The 17,707-nt window shown below is 40.0% G+C and overlaps 1 protein-coding gene across 3 annotated transcripts; it reads left to right on the top strand.

Moving 5' to 3' along the window:
- The first annotated feature begins 1,407 nt into the window (after positions 1-1,407).
- Positions 1,408-16,194, top strand: LOC104221879 (uncharacterized). 3 transcript variants are annotated; one of them, XM_070156730.1, is made up of 4 exons: positions 1,408-1,613; positions 2,093-2,146; positions 6,616-9,540; positions 15,701-16,194. In XM_070156730.1, exons 3-4 carry the CDS (start codon positions 9,114-9,116, stop codon positions 15,712-15,714), a joined length of 441 nt encoding a protein of 146 aa, XP_070012831.1. In that variant the 5' UTR covers positions 1,408-1,613; positions 2,093-2,146; positions 6,616-9,113; the 3' UTR covers positions 15,715-16,194. The 3 variants fall into 3 exon arrangements, with proteins under 3 accessions (XP_070012831.1, XP_070012829.1, XP_070012830.1); XM_070156728.1 differs by lacking the exon at positions 15,701-16,194 and adding an exon at positions 12,956-14,256; XM_070156729.1 differs by lacking the exons at positions 1,408-1,613; positions 15,701-16,194 and adding exons at positions 1,620-1,995; positions 12,956-14,256.
- The last annotated feature ends 1,513 nt before the right edge of the window (positions 16,195-17,707 follow it).

Here is a 17,707-nt window from a genome sequence, read left to right as displayed (position 1 = left end):
CATATAAAATGTGTAGATACAACAAACAATTTGTGGAAAAATCCCTAATATCATTACAAATATTTTGCGCAATTAGGGATACGTTCGCGTACCCTGATTATATTTTTAAAAGCAAAAATTCGGATTATGCGTACGCGCAATTTCGAGCGAATATTTAATAAAAGGATTTTTTTTAAAGGCGTTAAATTAATTTCATAAAAACCCGCGATGTGCGGTTCAATATTTAAGAAAAACAAATATTCTTGATTCAACACAATTTCGAAAAAATGATTGCTTAATAAATATATTATCAAAAGTTATTGTGTACACGTACGCGTGACACAATTCCGCATTTTTAAATTTATAACACGAATATACGTACGCGTAATTCGATTCAAAGAAGGGTCCTTAATCACAATAAGTAAAAGCGGTAGAAAAATCACGTAACAAAAAGTATTTAATAAAAATCAAGATAATTAAGCCAATAATAAAAACAGTTAAGCGACCGTGCTAGAACCACGGAATTCGGAAATGCCTAACACCTTCTTCCGGATTAACAGAATTCCTTACTCAGGATTTCTGGTTCGCAGAATAATAAACAGAGTCATATTCTCCTCGATTCAGGGATTAAAATTGGTGACTTGGGACGCCTTAAAATTCCCAGGTGGCGACTCTGAAACAAATAAACAAATCCCTTTTCGACTGTCCTTCAATTGGAGAAAACTCCCCACGCGCCCCGCGGGCGCGGAAAAAGGAGGTGCGACACCTGTGTGCAGATCTAGATGCCCGAGTGGCAGAGTGAGGGTCCTCAGCTGATTCAGAGGTTACAAGAGATTTCAAGGTAGCTGCATGGCGTTCGCAGCCCTGTTTTCTCCTTCTTATCTTGTTCTTTTCTGCATTTTTCTAGACTTTTGTTGTATCAGACAGTTAGTTATGAGAGGCTCTAGACTCGTGACACCAGATGTCTGGGCTGTGTTGTCTTATGTTTTATTGACTTCCGCATATTTCAGTTGTTTTAAACACTTCTTATGAAAATTGGTATTCAAACCCGTGTTAGAAAAATGATTTTATGAAAGGATATTTGTTATGGTTATATGGTTAGGTTGGCTTGCCTAGTAATGTAATAGGCGCCATCACGACCGGGTATTTGGGGTCGTGACATAACTTCATTAATTTAGTTAATATAGAATATAATTATTCCGAGCTTGAATTAGCGAATTTGAAGATCATTAAAATAGAAAATATTTAATTTATATTTATATTTATTTCTATATATTAGAAGAGAACGTTTTTCGACATGTATGCTTCAATTCTTTTCAACAAAGTCTGGGGGCATTTAGGTCATTTCACATGACCTCTATACGTGCCCTTTCATGCGATCCGCAGATACTACGTGTAGGTTTTAACCTATTCCCACATGTACACTTTTCTCATATCAACGCTGACAGCAGCCCTGCCTTGATAATCTTAAAGTTTTAAATTCTTCTGTTCCTCTTCTTCAGTTCTCTACCGCTGTTTCTTTCTTGATTTTTCCCCATACCTTTTTGTTCTGCTCATGGTAGTTGTCCAGATGATACTCAATCGGATAATTGTAAAAAAAATGAGGGTTTTGTCATCCAATGAAGTTGTTTTAGGTTTTTCCTTTCTGTTTCTTCTCTGATTTTCCTCGCATCCTTTTTCCCTTCTTTTAATTTTTGCCATATCTTCTTTTGGGTTCTGTTCATGAATTTTAATATTGCAACTCGATGGTTGCTGTTTGTTAAATCGAGCAATAAAAAAGTATTTTTTATCTCGAAGCGTGCTGAATTTTGGATTTCGGTTTTCTCGGTTCTTCGCACACTTCTTGATTTCGCAATTTTCTGGTTGATGTATACGCTAAATTGTATAAGTCTTAATTTAAAGGTTTTTATTTATGAAATTATTTGCGAGACACTATCTTTCCCTAACTGGTAGAGACAATATAATCAAATTGGTTGTTGTTTAATCATCACATGTGTAACTGCTTCTAACTCTTAGGTTGTTCTAACTTTTTTATCTTTCTCCTCTATTTTGGTTGGAGTTATCTATTACTGATACTATTTTTTTTCCTGATTTATTCTCTTTGTTATTGCAGTTCTTGCGATCCATTGTGATTGTCGTGTATTGTGTTATTCAATAGCGCCGAAAGGTAAATTTTCTGACCTTTAATCATTTATGCATAGTATTTAAGTATTTTTCCTGGGTTCTTTACTGCAACCAAAAAGTGTAGAACGAGAAGAATTACACCAATTTAAGTGCTAGAGACAATCATGCATGCCCTATCAGGTAGTTCATGTTTAAGGCTACCATGCTGGAGAAGATCAAGTATTTGTTTGCTTAATTAGTATAGTATTTAGTCTAGATCAAATAATCAAACAACATTGGAAGATAAATCCCCCTTTTTTCTTCTAAATTAAGATCTTCAGAAAGAAATCTAAAACAAACAGATAAGGTGGAAATGAAAATTCCTCCTTCCAAAAAGTGTTGAGAGGTATTGAACTTTCTATTCGTTGTAGATTTAATATGAGATTCAGTTATGTGGAAAAGCCAAAAAATTTGAATGATTACTGTTTGTTAGTGCTTTTGCTAGTAATAGAAGAGCTTAAAGTTTCGACGTATTAGCTTATTGGCATTACATTTGTATCTGAGGGCAATTTGGACTTTAAACATACCTAATGAGACGTGTCCATCAAACCCAAAACTTAACCACTGAATATGTGCCTTATTTATAGCCACACAAAATATATGTGCGTTATTTTATAGCCACACAAAATAAGGCATTATATTTTGTGTGGCTATAAATTAGTTCAACCTTTGGTGTAGAACGAGAAGAATTACACCAATTTAAGTGCTAGAGACAATCATGCATGCCCTATCAGGTAGTTCATGTTTAAGGCTACCATGCTGGAGAAGATCAAGTATTTGTTTGCTTAATTAGTATAGTATTTAGTCTAGATCAAATAATCAAACAACATTGGAAGATAAAACCCCCTTTTTTCTTCTAAATTAAGATCTTCAGAAAGAAATCTAAAACAAACAGATAAGGTGGAAATGAAAATTCCTCCTTCCAAAAAGTGTTGAGAGGTATTGAACTTTCTATTCGTTGTAGATTTAATATGAGATTCAGTTATGTGGAAAAGCCAAAAAATTTGAATGATTACTGTTTGTTAGTGCTTTTGCTAGTAATAGAAGAGCTTAAAGTTTCGACGTATTAGCTTATTGGCATTACATTTGTATCTGAGGGCAATTTGGACTTTAAACATACCTAATGAGACGTGTCCATCAAACCCAAAACTTAACCACTGAATATGTGCCTTATTTATAGCCACACAAAATATATGTGCCTTATTTTATAGCCACACAAAATAAGGCATTATATTTTGTGTGGCTATAAATTAGTTCAACCTTTGGTGTAGAACGAGAAGAATTACACCAATTTAAGTGCTAGAGACAATCATGCATGCCCTATCAGGTAGTTCATGTTTAAGGCTACCATGCTGGAGAAGATCAAGTATTTGTTTGCTTAATTAGTATAGTATTTAGTCTAGATCAAATAATCAAACAACATTGGAAGATAAAACCCCCTTTTTTCTTCTAAATTAAGATCTTCAGAAAGAAATCTAAAACAAACAGATAAGGTGGAAATGAAAATTCCTCCTTCCAAAAAGTGTTGAGAGGTATTGAACTTTCTATTCGTTGTAGATTTAATATGAGATTCAGTTATGTGGAAAAGCCAAAAAATTTGAATGATTACTGTTTGTTAGTGCTTTTGCTAGTAATAGAAGAGCTTAAAGTTTCGACGTATTAGCTTATTGGCATTACATTTGTATCTGAGGGCAATTTGGACTTTAAACATACCTAATGAGACGTGTCCATCAAACCCAAAACTTAACCACTGAATATGTGCCTTATTTATAGCCACACAAAATATATGTGCGTTATTTTATAGCCACACAAAATAAGGCATTATATTTTGTGTGGCTATAAATTAGTTCAACCTTTGGTGTAGAACGAGAAGAATTACACCAATTTAAGTGCTAGAGACAATCATGCATGCCCTATCAGGTAGTTCATGTTTAAGGCTACCATGCTGGAGAAGATCAAGTATTTGTTTGCTTAATTAGTATAGTATTTAGTCTAGATCAAATAATCAAACAACATTGGAAGATAAAACCCCCTTTTTTCTTCTAAATTAAGATCTTCAGAAAGAAATCTAAAACAAACAGATAAGGTGGAAATGAAAATTCCTCCTTCCAAAAAGTGTTGAGAGGTATTGAACTTTCTATTCGTTGTAGATTTAATATGAGATTCAGTTATGTGGAAAAGCCAAAAAATTTGAATGATTACTGTTTGTTAGTGCTTTTGCTAGTAATAGAAGAGCTTAAAGTTTCGACGTATTAGCTTATTGGCATTACATTTGTATTTGAGGGCAATTTGGACTTTAAACATACCTAATGAGACGTGTCCATCAAACCCAAAACTTAACCACTGACTATGTGCCTTATTTATAGCCACACAAAATATATGTGCCTTATTTTATAGCCACACAAAATAAGGCATTATATTTTGTGTGGCTATAAATTAGTTCAACCTTTGGCAGAAACCTCCTCCTGTTATTTACATTACATGTCATGGACGGCTGTTGAGGATATATTATTTCATGTAGTTGTCATATACCAGTATGTAATATACCAGTAACAAGTATGTATTCACCACAACTTAATTTTGCTTCTGTAACTGAGGCGTAGTTGTTAATTTGTATTTTTTCCCATCATTCAGTGACATCCAATAGACTTAGGGTTGCTAAGGTTAACTTATTGTCCACAGAGTAAGATATGGGATTGATATATAGCACTATCAACTTTTCATGACCTCATTTTTCCATATTTCTTCTTAACATATTATATCGTCAGAATTTAGTTTATGATGAGATGCTTTCTTGCCCATCTTATTCTAACCAAAGTAATATGGGATAATAATAATAGGAAGTTGGTGAATATGTTAATCTCCATATAGGACATTCATTTTTACTGGTTGTGCAGCATTCAAATATTTACGTTGTCAAATTATAGTTCTATCAAAGACTTTCTCTAATGGAATTTAGGAAGTTTTCCATTTTTACATAGAGAATATGATTAGTAACTAGACAGTAGAGGAAGTTTTGATTTTTATGTTTACCATTAGATTGTTAAGTGTTGATCAGTGTTAAAAGTTAGGGCATTTGCAAATGAACGAAAGCACTTGTGTTGATCTGGTTAAAGTCAATCTATATGTCTGTATCTTTGTGTGTTGGGATAATTATGAAGTACTGTACTGTGAATAACATGGGATACAAAATATCAATGGTGAAACATGTCAACCTAAAAATAATAAGAAAGTGATAATGATTGAGACTTTCATGTAACCTTACTATCTATGTGGATCTTTGTAAGTTTATAGCATGAATCCCGGTTTGTATCAAATCTACTTGGTGGCCTTTTAACTTATTTGAAAATGCGAGGTTATGCTTGAGCAAGAAACATTCTGATAAGAAACTTATATCAAATTTAAATAAACGGTTTTAACAACTACTCCATCTTACTAAGTGAAATCGAGTGATAATATATCTCCTGCTTATTGTAATTCGGAAGTATTATTAGCACTATGCCAGTGGAAGGATTAAGGATTAGTTATTTCTCCAAAAATTATATTTCAAAATACCTTTAAAAAATTGTATTACAATAATTCTTCATATTGAACAAAAAATTTCTTAAAAGAGGATTGCTCAATGACCAAGAAAAAAGGTTTAGAGAATGAGAAGTTTTAAGAGAAATGTAGAAATTAATCGCAGGGGAAAATTAAATTTCTTTTTATACGAAAGCAGGTAAATTTAGGTGAACTAATAAAAAGACAAACCCAGCAACCTTAAACAATAGTATATATAGGAAAAATAAAGAACTAGAACGTTAAACCGGTTAGAAGAAATTGTTCAACTGGACTAAGAAAGATAATCTTGGTTGCAAGGAAATGGCCTTAGAAGTCATCAGCTTGATCAAAAGCAAACCTGTGTGCCTCTTGCATAGAAGCGTTATTGCAGGACACGAATAAAGCTTCCTTCATTGCTGCTAATCGTTCTTCACTGGAAATGAATTGCTCATAAACTAAGCCCCTTTATTCGCTACTTATAGGTACGTCAACCTGTTGGATATGACACTGACTTGGCAAAAATGTAGGAATGAGAAACCAAAAAGAAAGAAAAGAAAGACATAGTACATGATGCTGACACTTTTCCAATTTTTACGATGTTGCTTGTGTTTTGAATTATATGTCATGTGAGTACAACTCATGGTAGTTCTTATTTTTTTTTTTTGGGGGGGGGGGGGGGAGGGATTTTTTGCACTATTTGTCGAACCTGGTCATGCCTGTTACAGTTTCCCCACTGTTTATCAAAACTAGTCATGCTTCTCCCCGTTATAAAGATGTCATCTTTTTAGATGGGTTATGTTAATATGTGATATTTTATATGCCATTTGCAGAGCTACGTACTTGAAATGTTGCAGGATATAATTATTCATAACTATAGCTTACAACTTGCTCATTATGAAAGTTATTGATTCATGTTTCATATATAACTGACAGGATTGGAAGCATCCTTCTTTCTGTTGGACAAGATGATTTCATGCTGAAGCATTGCGCACCCTAGGATATGTTGTAAACCACTAATATTATACGTGTGGAAATTGAGAAATGTAATGCAGTACTTATTACGCGTAAAAACTTTAAGTGTCACCTAGATTTCCCTCTCTTACGGTGTGAAAGAGATATTGATCACCTAAATGCAGAGATATAGATTTTGCAGCAGATAAACTTGAGGAGCAAACAAATGAAAACTCAGAGAAGATGCCTACAGTTAGAGGAAGTTGCTAGAAAAATGCAAAAGATGGAGCAATTTCTAGAGGAAGGTGAAATAGGTAAAATGACATGCTCTGGAAGATATATGTGGTATCTTGTAGTAATGTAGAGAAGTTTAAACTCGAATTTGTGGTAGCATGGAGCAAACACGTTTTAATACGTAAAACACCTCTTGAACTTAGCTCCTGATTATAATGGACGATATGATACTTTCATGTGATGATCCGGACAGTCGTCTCATGAGTTACCGCTCCATTTTTCCTATTTCTGCTTCGTTATGCTTTGTTTATCCGTGTTATGTGGTATCGGGTTGGTCAGATCGAGTTCGGAAAGGAGTTGTGTTTTAGAGATTGGGGGAGTTGTGTTTTAGAGATTGGGGGAGGAGAAACGTTATGCAAAATTTTTCAAGTGTGAGTTTTGGCTCAATTCAGTGGCTCTCTTGGGGCACGTGGTGTCCAGCGAAGGTATTCAGGTTGATCCGAAGAAGATAGAGGCGGTTCAGAGTTGGCCCAGACCGTTCTCAGCCACAAAGATTCGCAGCTTTCTTGGTTTGGCAGGCTATTATCGCCGGTTTGTTCAGGGGTTCTCATCTATCGCATCGCCCTTGACCAAGTTGACTTAGAAGGGTGCTTCATTTGTATGGTCGGACGAGTGAGGAGAGCTTTCAAAAGCTCAAGACAGCTTTGACCACAACTCTAGTGTTTGTTTTGCCATCAGCTTCAGGTTCATATACCATGTATTGTGATGCTTCAAGAGTGAGTATTGGTTGTGTTTTGATGCATGAGGGTAGAGTTATTGCTTATGCTTCTCTTCAGTTGAAGCCCCATAAGAAGAACTACCCCGTTCATGATTTGGAGTTGGTTGCCATAGTGCACGCGTTGAAAATTTGGAGGCATTACTTGTATGGTGTGTCTTGTGAGGTGTTTACTGATCATCGTAGCCTCCAGCACTTGTTCAAGCAGAAGGATCTCAATTTGAGGCAGCATAGGTGGTTGGAGTTGCTTAAGCATTATGGTATCACTATATTATACCATCTGGGAAAGGCCAACGTAGTGGCCGATGCTTTGAGCTGAAAGGCAGTAAGTATGGGGAGTTTGACATATATTCCAGTTGGGAAGAGACGTCTTGCAGTTGATGTTCAGGCCTTGGCCAATCGGTTCGTGAGATTAAATGTTTTGGAGCCCAGTCGGGTATTGGCTTGTGTGGTTTCTTGGTCTTCCTTATATGATCGCATCAGAGAGCGCTAATATGATGATTCACATTTGCTTGTCCTTAAGGACAGAGTTCAGCATGATGATGCTAGGGATGTGACTATAGGTGATGATGGGGTGTTGAGGATACGGGGCCGGATTTGTATGCCCAATGTGGATGGGCTTCAAGAGTTGATTCTAGAGGAGGCCCATAACTCGCGATATTCCATTCATCCGGGTGCCGTGAGGATGTATCAGGATTTGAGGCAACATTATTGGTGGAGAAGAATGAAGAAAGATATTGTGGGATTGGTAGCTCGGTGTCTCAATTGTCAATAGGTGAAATATGAGCATCAGAGACCGGGTGACTTGCTTCAGCAGATGGATATTCCCGAGTGGAAGTGGGAGAGGATCACTATGGACTTTGTTGTTGAACTTCCACAAACTTTGAGAAAGTTCAATGCTATTTGGGTGATTGTGGATCGGCTGACCAAGTCTGCGCACTTCATTCCTGTGTGTACTACCTATTCTTCAAAGCGATTGGCAGAGATCTATATCCGAGAGATTGTAAATTTGCATGGTGTCCCAGTTTCCATCATCTCAGATAGGGGCACTCAGTTTACTTCGCAGTTTTGGAGGTCTGTGCATCGAGAGTTGGGTACTCAAGTTGAGTTGAGCACAACTTTTCACCCTCATACGGACGGAGAGTCCGAATGCACTATTCAGATATTGAAGGACATGTTGCGTTCTTGTGTCATTGATTTCGGAGGGTCATGGGATCAGTTTCTACCGCTTGCAGAGTTTGCTTATAACAACAGCTACCGGTCGAGTATTCAGATCGCTCCATATGAGGCTTTGTATGGGAGGCGGTGTAGATCTCTAGTTGGTTGGTTCGAGCCTGGTGAGGCTAGGCTATGAGGGACAGACTTGGTGTATGATACTTTAGAAAAGTTGAAGGTAATTCAGGAGAGGCTTCGTACAGCGCAGTCGAGGCAAAAGAGCTATGTTGATAGGAAGGTTCAGGATGTATCCAACATGGTTGGTAAGAAGGTTCTATTGAAGGTTTCACCCATGAAGGGTATTATGAGATTTGGGAAGAAAGGGAAATTGAGTCCTCGGTTCATTGGGCCTTTTAAGGTGCTTCGGAGGATTGATGTGGTGGCTTATAAGCTTGTTTTGCCACCTAGCTTGTCGAGTGTGCATTCGATATTTCATGTTTCTATGCTCTGGGAGTATATTGGGGATTCGTCTCATGTTTTGGATTTCAGCACGGTTCATTTGGATGATGATTTGACTTATGATATGGAGCCAGTAGCTATTTTGGGTCGTCAGGTTCGAAAGTTGAGGTCAAAGGATATAGCTTCAATGAAAGTGCAGTGGAGAGGTCGGCCCATGGAGGAGGCTACCTGGGAGACCGAGCGGGAGATGCGGAGCAGATATCCTCACCAGTTTGAGGCTTCAGGTATGTTTCTTGACTCGTTCGAGGACGAACGTTTGTTTAAGTTTGGGAAGATGTGATGACCCGACCAGTCGTCTCATGAATTACCGCTTTATTTTTCCTATTTCCGCTTCTTTATGCTTTGTTTATCCATGTTATGTGATCTCGGGTTGGTCAGATCGAATCAGGAATGATTTTGGTAAGGTTTGAGACACTTAGTCTCTTTTGAGAAAGCTTAAGTTGGAAAAGTCAACCGGATGTTGACTTATGTGTTAGAGGTCTCGGATGTGAGTTTCGATGGTTTAGATAGCTTCGAGAGGTGATTTGAGACTTAGGAGCGCGATCGGAATGAGTTTTGAAGGTTTGGAGTAGATTTAGGCTTGAATTGACGAAGTTGATATTTTGGCAATTTTCGGTTGGTAGGCGAGATTTTGATATAGGGGTCAGAATGGAATTCCGAGAGTTGCAGTAGTTCTGTTGTGTCATTTGGGATGTGTGTGCAAAATTTTAGGTCATTCGGACGTGGTTTGGTTAGGTTTTTGATCAAAAGCAGAATTCAGAAGATTTTATGAAGTTAGGCTTGAATCCGATGTGTTTTGGTCGATTTGATGTTGTTTGAGGTATTTTGAAGATTGGTATAAGTTTGAATAAGGTTTTAGGATATGTTGGTGCTTTTGGTTGAGGTCCCGGGGGCATCGGGGTGATTTCTGATGGTTGACGGAGAGTTTGAGAAATTGTTGCAGCTGCAGATTTTTTTGTTGCTTCTAGTATTTCCGCACATGCGGATTGGGGACCGCAGGTGTGACGCCGTATACACGGAAGAGGAGTCGCAGAAGCAGAAGGAACCGCAGAAGAAGTCTAAGCCGCGCCTGATTCGTTGGGTGTTGCTGCTGCAAGAATTCGACCTTAAAATTCGTGACCGTAAGGGCACAGAGAACCAAGTCGCTGATCATCTATCACGACTTGAGGGAGCTGAAAATGCAGTTGAGGTTGAAGATATTCTGGAAACCTTTCCAGACGAGCAACTACTCGCTACTAATCTTGAGAAAGCGCCATGGTATGCAGATTTTGCAAATTACCTAGCCTCCGGTATAGTTCCCTATGACCTTTCATCTGTACAAAAGAAAACGTTTTATCGTGACTGCCGCATGTATTATTGGGATGAGCCTTACCTGTTTAGAATTTGTGTTGACAATATGATCTGGAGGTGTGTCCCCGAGATAGAACAATCTTCTGTTTTGCAGGCTTGTCACGCATCGGCTTTTGGAGGAATTTTGGAGGGGTCATGACAACTGCGAAAGTGCTTGAGGCCGGATTCTTTTGGCCAACAGTGTTTAAAGATGCGCACTAATGGGTGAAGGGCTGCAATAAATGTCAGCGGACCGGGAACATTTCCCGTCGCCATGAGATGCCCATGAACCCAATTCAAGAGGTGGAAGTATTTTATGTCTGGGGGATTGACTTCATGGGTCCCTTCGTCAGCTCCTATGACAATAAGTACATACTTGTTGCTGTGGATTACGTGTCCAAATGGGTAGAAGCTGCAGCGTTGCCCACTAGTGATGCAAGATTGGTGGTGGGGTTTTTGAAGAAGAACATATTCACCAGATTTGGGACACCAAGAGCGATTATCAGTGACGGAGGCACTCACTTCTGTAATAGAGCTTTCGAGAAGTTGCTTGCAAAGTATGATGTACGCCACAAGGTGGCTACCCCTTATCACCCGCAAACTAGTGGGCAGGTTGAAGTGTCCAACAGAGAGATAAAGAGTGTGCTAACCAAGACTGTGAATGCCATAAGAATTGATTGGACGAAAAAGTCAGATGATGCACTCTGGGCCTATAGAACTGCTTTTAAAACACCGATTGGTATGTCACCATATAAGTTAGTGTTCGGGAAGGCCTGCCATTTGCCAGTGGAACTTGAACATAGAGCGTGGTGGGCACTGAAACAGCTGAATCTAGACATCGAGGCTGCGGGCACAACGAGGATCACAGAATTGCATGAGCTCGACGAGTTCAGACATCTTGCTTTTGAGAGCACAAGGTTGTACAAGGAAAGAATGAAGAGGTTGAATGACAAGAACATTGTGGAGCGAAATTTCAATCCTGGAGATATGGTGTTTCTTTATAACTCACGATTAAGGCTATTTCCGGGTAAACTCAGGTCACGATGGTCTGGACCATTTAGAGTGGTCGAAGTTTTCCCTTCAGGTGCTGTCGAGATTTCCATAGAGAAAGACTATCGTACATTTAGAGTCAATGGGCAGAGATTGAAACTATATGTGGGCATGAGCAAACCAAAGGAAGTGTCTGAGCTACACCTGACTGAACCATAGAGGTCGAGCGAGCCTTAAATGCGCTCATCTGTGTCGTACCGCGACGTTAAATCAGGCGCTGCGTGGGAGGCAACCCACGAATGTGTTGTAAGTGTAATGCATAACTTCAAAAAAAAAGTAGTAGGAACACGCCCAGACCACGGTCCCAGCGTAACCGCGGTCGGACCGCGGTCAAGGACCTCCTCTGAAAGAAGTCTACCGCGGTCCCAGCGTACCCGCGATAGGACCGCGGTCAAATACACCCTCTGAAAAGGGTCTACCACGGTCCCAGCATAACCGCGGTAGGACCGCGGCAGACCAGCGCGGGCCAGGTAAGTGCAGATTTTTTTTCCTTTTTTTTATTTTCTCCCCCCCTTTCATTTTTTAATAACCCTAACCCCCTACTATTCCCCCAAACCCTTCTTTTCTTCAAACCACCCACATTCCCCATCCCCTTCTCTCTTCTCTTCTCTCTTTTACACCATCTTCTATCTCTCAAACCCCCATTGTTTCCCCTCATTTTCTTCTCCATCTCTCTCTCTCCACAACCTATTCCTTCCATTCTTTCTCAAGGTAGGCTTCTCTATTTTTTTCTCTTTCTTTACATAACTTAGTGTAGTGTTTTAGCGTAATTTTTTTTTATTTTTTTTCTTTCTTTCTTTTCTTTCCTTTTATCCATTATTTGCTTCTTTTGGCCATGATTGATGTTTAAATGGTTGGGTTTTCATTGTGTTTAACTTGTGGGCGATTTTTAGAAGGTATGGAGGCCTAAACAAGTTTTTTAGGGTGAAGCTTGGTAGAGGGGTCTAAATGGCCGAAAATTGGGGGTGTGTTGTAAAATTTTGGTGCACTTTGTGCCCTTCTTAGTTTGTGGTGGTGGTAGCATTTGACATGATTCACTTGTAGGAGATTGTGTGGGGTATTATATGGCGGAATTGTAGAATTAATAGTGGTGTGAGGGCAATAGTGGAGGTTGTCCACTTTGGGCACCTTACTAATTGGGTATACTGACATTGTTTGACAAAAGGAAACTGTTTGGTGCCATCAGGTGGCGAAGTCTAAGTACCCATCCGACTGGCACAGGTTAGGATGCATCTGATTGTTACCCTGAATTATCTGCAGGTAATATGGCCCGAAAAAGGCGAAGGAGCTCGGCAAGCACTTCCCAAATGCCAACATATGATGCCACCAGGTTCCAGTAACAGGATGCCGAGGACGCGTTTCACGCTAAGGCCCCCAAAAGCTTTATCCCTGAGATTCTTGTTGACAGGGCTGCCCTCCGTATGGAAAAAGCAGACATGTATGAGGAAATCAGATGGAGGGAGATGAAGTTCTTGTTTGATGAACCTGAGACGACAAACCCGATGATAGTCCAGGAGTTCTACGCGAACTGCCCGAAAAATTTGTGTCGGTCTGTGATTGTGCGGGGCAGGGTGGTGGATGCCTCAATTCTGAAGATTCTCCAGGTCTTGCGGCTGCCCCAGTTCACTGGTGACATTGATCATTACCACGACACCCAAGGGGTCACTTGGGACATTATGATTGTGACAATATGCGCAGGGGGTCGACCAATCTGGCTACAGGAAAACATTACCCTTCACTCCAAGTCGTTCACACATGAGGCTAAGTGCTGGTTCACCATTATTTGCAGCCGGTTATTACCCACGGGCAACACGACAGATGTGAACCACCTACAAGCTCTATTGGTGTGGTGCTTCATCACCAAGAAAGACTTTGATGTGGCGAGAATTATTGGAGATGAAATGATCCTTCGGTCACCTCTGCTATCTAAGGGGTTTTACTTCCCCTCACTTGTGACGAGGTTGTGTCTGCTGGATGGTGTCCCCACCAATCTTACAAATGGAGCTTTGCCCGTAAAAGCGGCATTCAGAGCTTCAAAGATCACAGTAGGCAGAGATGCACCCACAACCATTGAGCTTGATGATGAGGATGACGCCCCAGCACCCATGGCACCATCCAGGAGATCCTATGATGGAGCCGGATCCTCTCGGCGACCCCATACTGGGGCAGGGTTCTCTAGATCACAGTCCAGTCGACCCATGTTGCATTCTTTGGAGGAAGAGGTGGCAGATCTTCGCTCCTCGGTGGATGGCCTGCATGTGCGTATGGGTGCCATGTCTCAGCAGCATGCCAGGTCTGAGAGCCGGATGATAGCTTGGTTCCGTGCTTTGGGGAGGGCTTGTCATGTGGATCCCAGCACCGTCTCCGACTCCGAGTGACGCTCAGGGAAGTCTTCTTACCCTTCTGCACTTTATTTGTGTTATGACATGGGGACATGCCATATTCTTTTTGTGTGGGGTGGGAGACTTGCTTTAGTGGTGTATTGTTAGTGTACATATACATTGGTTGTAAAATAAATAAATGTAGGAGACTCTTCCTGAGGACGGACCACTTGGACAATACTCTTGAGGGAAGTAGTCCATTTAGATTTTTTTTTATTTTAGTTTTCTTTTTAGGTAGTGTAGTAATTCCTCCTTGGTTTTTCTTTTGACCACGGTTCTTTTCCAAAGGCTTTTCTTGAACCGGGTTAGGTAGATTTTTTTTAAATATTTTTAGGACCCTTAGGACTCTATTGGACCAAGATGGGTAAAGGCAAGAATGCGACCCGTAATGTACACACCTGCAAATAACTAAAACGAACTTGATGGTGCGACGTCTAGGCTCGTTTGTAGACTCGTAATTTTATGCCTTAATTCTGAACACCTTGTCTTTCTTGAACGCTCACGTGAGTGTGTTGACAAACTAATTCGGAATGTGTTACATGCCAAGTGTGTGTGAGATAATACTTGTATTCTGTGCTTGCATGCGATACCTAGAACTTGCCCTGTGTGTTTGCAAAGCGAAATAGAAGTTGTTTGGTCTTAGAGATGATTGAGGCATTACCTTGTGTAGCCTGTATAACTATGAATCCACATGTACATATTGCCATAGTTAACCCCTTCGAGCCTGAAGCCTGTTCTTTGATAACCTTACAACAACCTACATCCCTGTGTTTGAATAGTTTGACTGTTTGAACCTGTACCTCATAGAAGCACTTGAATCGTTAAAGAGCATATAAAAGTCAAAGTGTGAGGTAGTAATGGAGTGGGAAAAGGAAAATCAGGAAAATACTTGAATGGTGCAATGACTATAAAAAAAAGAGAGGCCAGTTGCACCTAAAGAAAAGTGGGGGTAGCCTATGAAACAAGTGTGGAAGAATGATTGGGTTGAACAGGGAAATTGGAATAAAGGGAACGATTGTATTAAAAGTTCTTAGGGAGGTTAGTCACTATATCCAAATATATCCTACCCGTCCCTTAGCCTACATTATAACCAAATAAAGACCCCTGATCTTGGACTGAACAACTCGATTAGTAGAGTATTACACTAAGGGTAGGCTTATGGTGTATCTGTGTGGCATGTGAATGTTCTTTGCTGAGAGTGAGTGGATTCGTTCTATCTATAGTTCCTTGTTGCTTGATTTTATGTGTGTGGAACTTCTCTCAGAAATGTTATGTGAGGGCATGTGACTCAGGAAGAAAAAGCAAGTTTTCACCTCTATTTAGATTAACTAGAGTAAGCACGAGTGTGGCATGGTATTAGAGTCTTCATCTGAGGTGTGGCTGTTGCACTGCTTAGGTTGTTCTTTCATAATGGCGAGTGTGACATAAACTGGGTAATGCATCGAACGATTAGGCCTAGAAGTGTGGTTCAACTTGCTCGAGGACGAGCAAAGATTTAAGTGTGGGGTGTTAATAATAGGTGAATTGGACTATAATTAGGCCCTAAAGAACCACCTTCTTGTATAATTTTTGTGGTAAAAAGTGATAACAAAATGCTCTGATTAGTGCTTTTCATTTTTTGCAGGATATATACAATAAAAGAAGTCTATGGAGTACTTTTGGGATCAATTATGGAGAAAAAGAGGCCAATCGTACAATATCCGCTAAGTGCACCACGCGAAGGCAGCAAAACCAGAACTGGAGATGGACTGCCGCGATCCCGGCGTAACCGCGATCGGACTGCGGCAGAAGGCTGTTGAGGATTTTGAGAGGCTAGTTGGCCACGGTCCTGGCGTAACCGCGGTAGGACCGCGATAGGAAGCGAAAAATTGAGGGTCTGAAGTGCAAAACACAGGATTTTTAGCCCAAAACCCTAAATTAAACAATAGAACTCGTCCAAGAGAGGCATGTAATGTTTTAGAAAGTACTTTGGCAAGAGAAACAAGTGTGAGGGATCACCCAAAACATCATATTTTCTTCTTCTATTTATTTTTCTTGCAATTTTGATCATTAATATTTTCATAGTTTATTTACCCATTGTCATGAGTAGCTAAATCTTTTGTCTAGGGTTTTGATGGAACCTATTGAAGGATGAACTTCTTGATTATGTTAATATAGTTTGCCAGTTTAATCTCTATTTGTTCAACTACGTGTTTGTTGTAGTTAATTGACAGGATCCTCAATTGGCTGTGCCTATTTAGTATGCATAACTCGGGAGAGAGTGCATATTTAGGTAATTGTTGAATAACATTACTCCCAAAGTATAAGAGGGATCTATAACTGTGGGTTTAAAGGCGGGATTAGGGATAACGAAATCTTGGGTGCAATCTAAAGTGAACTGTAATAAACAAAGCTAGCTAGCGTATCTCGGGAGAGTGCGTCTAGTAAATTATCGTGATTACTCGGGAGAGATTCATGGTAAAAAGAGTGTTCATGGTTGATAGAGATGTGTTGGTAAATATATATGAAACATAAACAGAAGGGATTCCATCAATAGGGGAAATCACTACCTTAGAACCATCTCATTATTGTTCACAACTTAAGCTTATTTAGTTTACAACTGTTTATTGACTTTCAATCTTAGTTATTAAATATACCATCAACTGTTATTCACAATATTTGAGGAAGTTGATTCTAAAGAATTTAGCAAGTCTAACGAAAGTAATTGATAGGTTAATTCTCTGTGGATTCGACTCTGGGCATAAATACTCAGGTTATATTTGCAACGTCCGCATTGTCCTTTTATAAGGCATAGTTGGGCGTGATCAGATTGTCCGATATAATAGTACATGCTCCCGTTTTGGCGGGGTCTGATTACATCGACCGTTTGCCAGATACATCGTCTCCCTGTAGGAACCTTTGCTTGGCATTTCCCCACTTCCTTCGAATCGGGTGGCTTCGAGTGGGAATGCCCTTCGCCGCTTGAAAGTTGGCCGCAAGGGTGCTTCAAGCAATTCGTGGAGTTTCCCCTTTAGGCAGCTTTGTAGACGTTGCCTCATTAAAAACATTGTGGGTAAAAACCCTTCTTTTTTGGGATAAAAACTCGGTCAAAGGAAGAGAGTGCAACGAGCACGCTTTTGGGGGTCTCAAGGCATCTTGATAGTGTTAGCATTCTTGTATCTCTGGTTGAGTGCCTGCACGAGGGTTAGTTCTTAATCCGAAATGAAACAAAAGGAATGGCTGTACCTTGAAACGAGATATGCTGGTGGCATCTTGAGATTGGCTTATTATGACCGCTGGAAGGCGGACATGCGATGCAGATTTCTACTTCGTGTTGTTAAAACCAACCGGGGTTGAGACCTGATTCGCCCTTCTGGCTTATTCGGGAGCGGGGGTATGGGCATTGATAACACGTCATGTATTGCAAACATTTCCCTTGACGCGTGTTGTTCCCCATAGATGGTTTTGACCCCGTCCTTCGTCGGGAATTTTATCATCTGGTGGAAGGTGGATGGTACTGCTCTCATGCAGTGTATCCACGGTTGCCCAAACAAGGCGTTATACCTCATATCTCCCTCGATGACATGGAATTTGGTGTCTTGGGTTGTGCCGGCCACGGTAATCAGAAGGACGATTTCTCCTTTCGTTGTTT

This window comes from Nicotiana sylvestris, chromosome 9 (genome assembly GCF_000393655.2).
Source record: "Nicotiana sylvestris chromosome 9, ASM39365v2, whole genome shotgun sequence".
Taxonomy (NCBI): Eukaryota; Viridiplantae; Streptophyta; class Magnoliopsida; order Solanales; family Solanaceae; genus Nicotiana; species Nicotiana sylvestris.
This window is presented reverse-complemented; position numbering and strand designations above follow the sequence as displayed.

Coding starts and splice junctions, on each gene's coding strand:
- LOC104221879 (XM_070156728.1), top strand. CDS start 13,117: ATGGAAAAAGCAGACATGTATGAGGAAATCAGATGGAGGGAGATGAAG.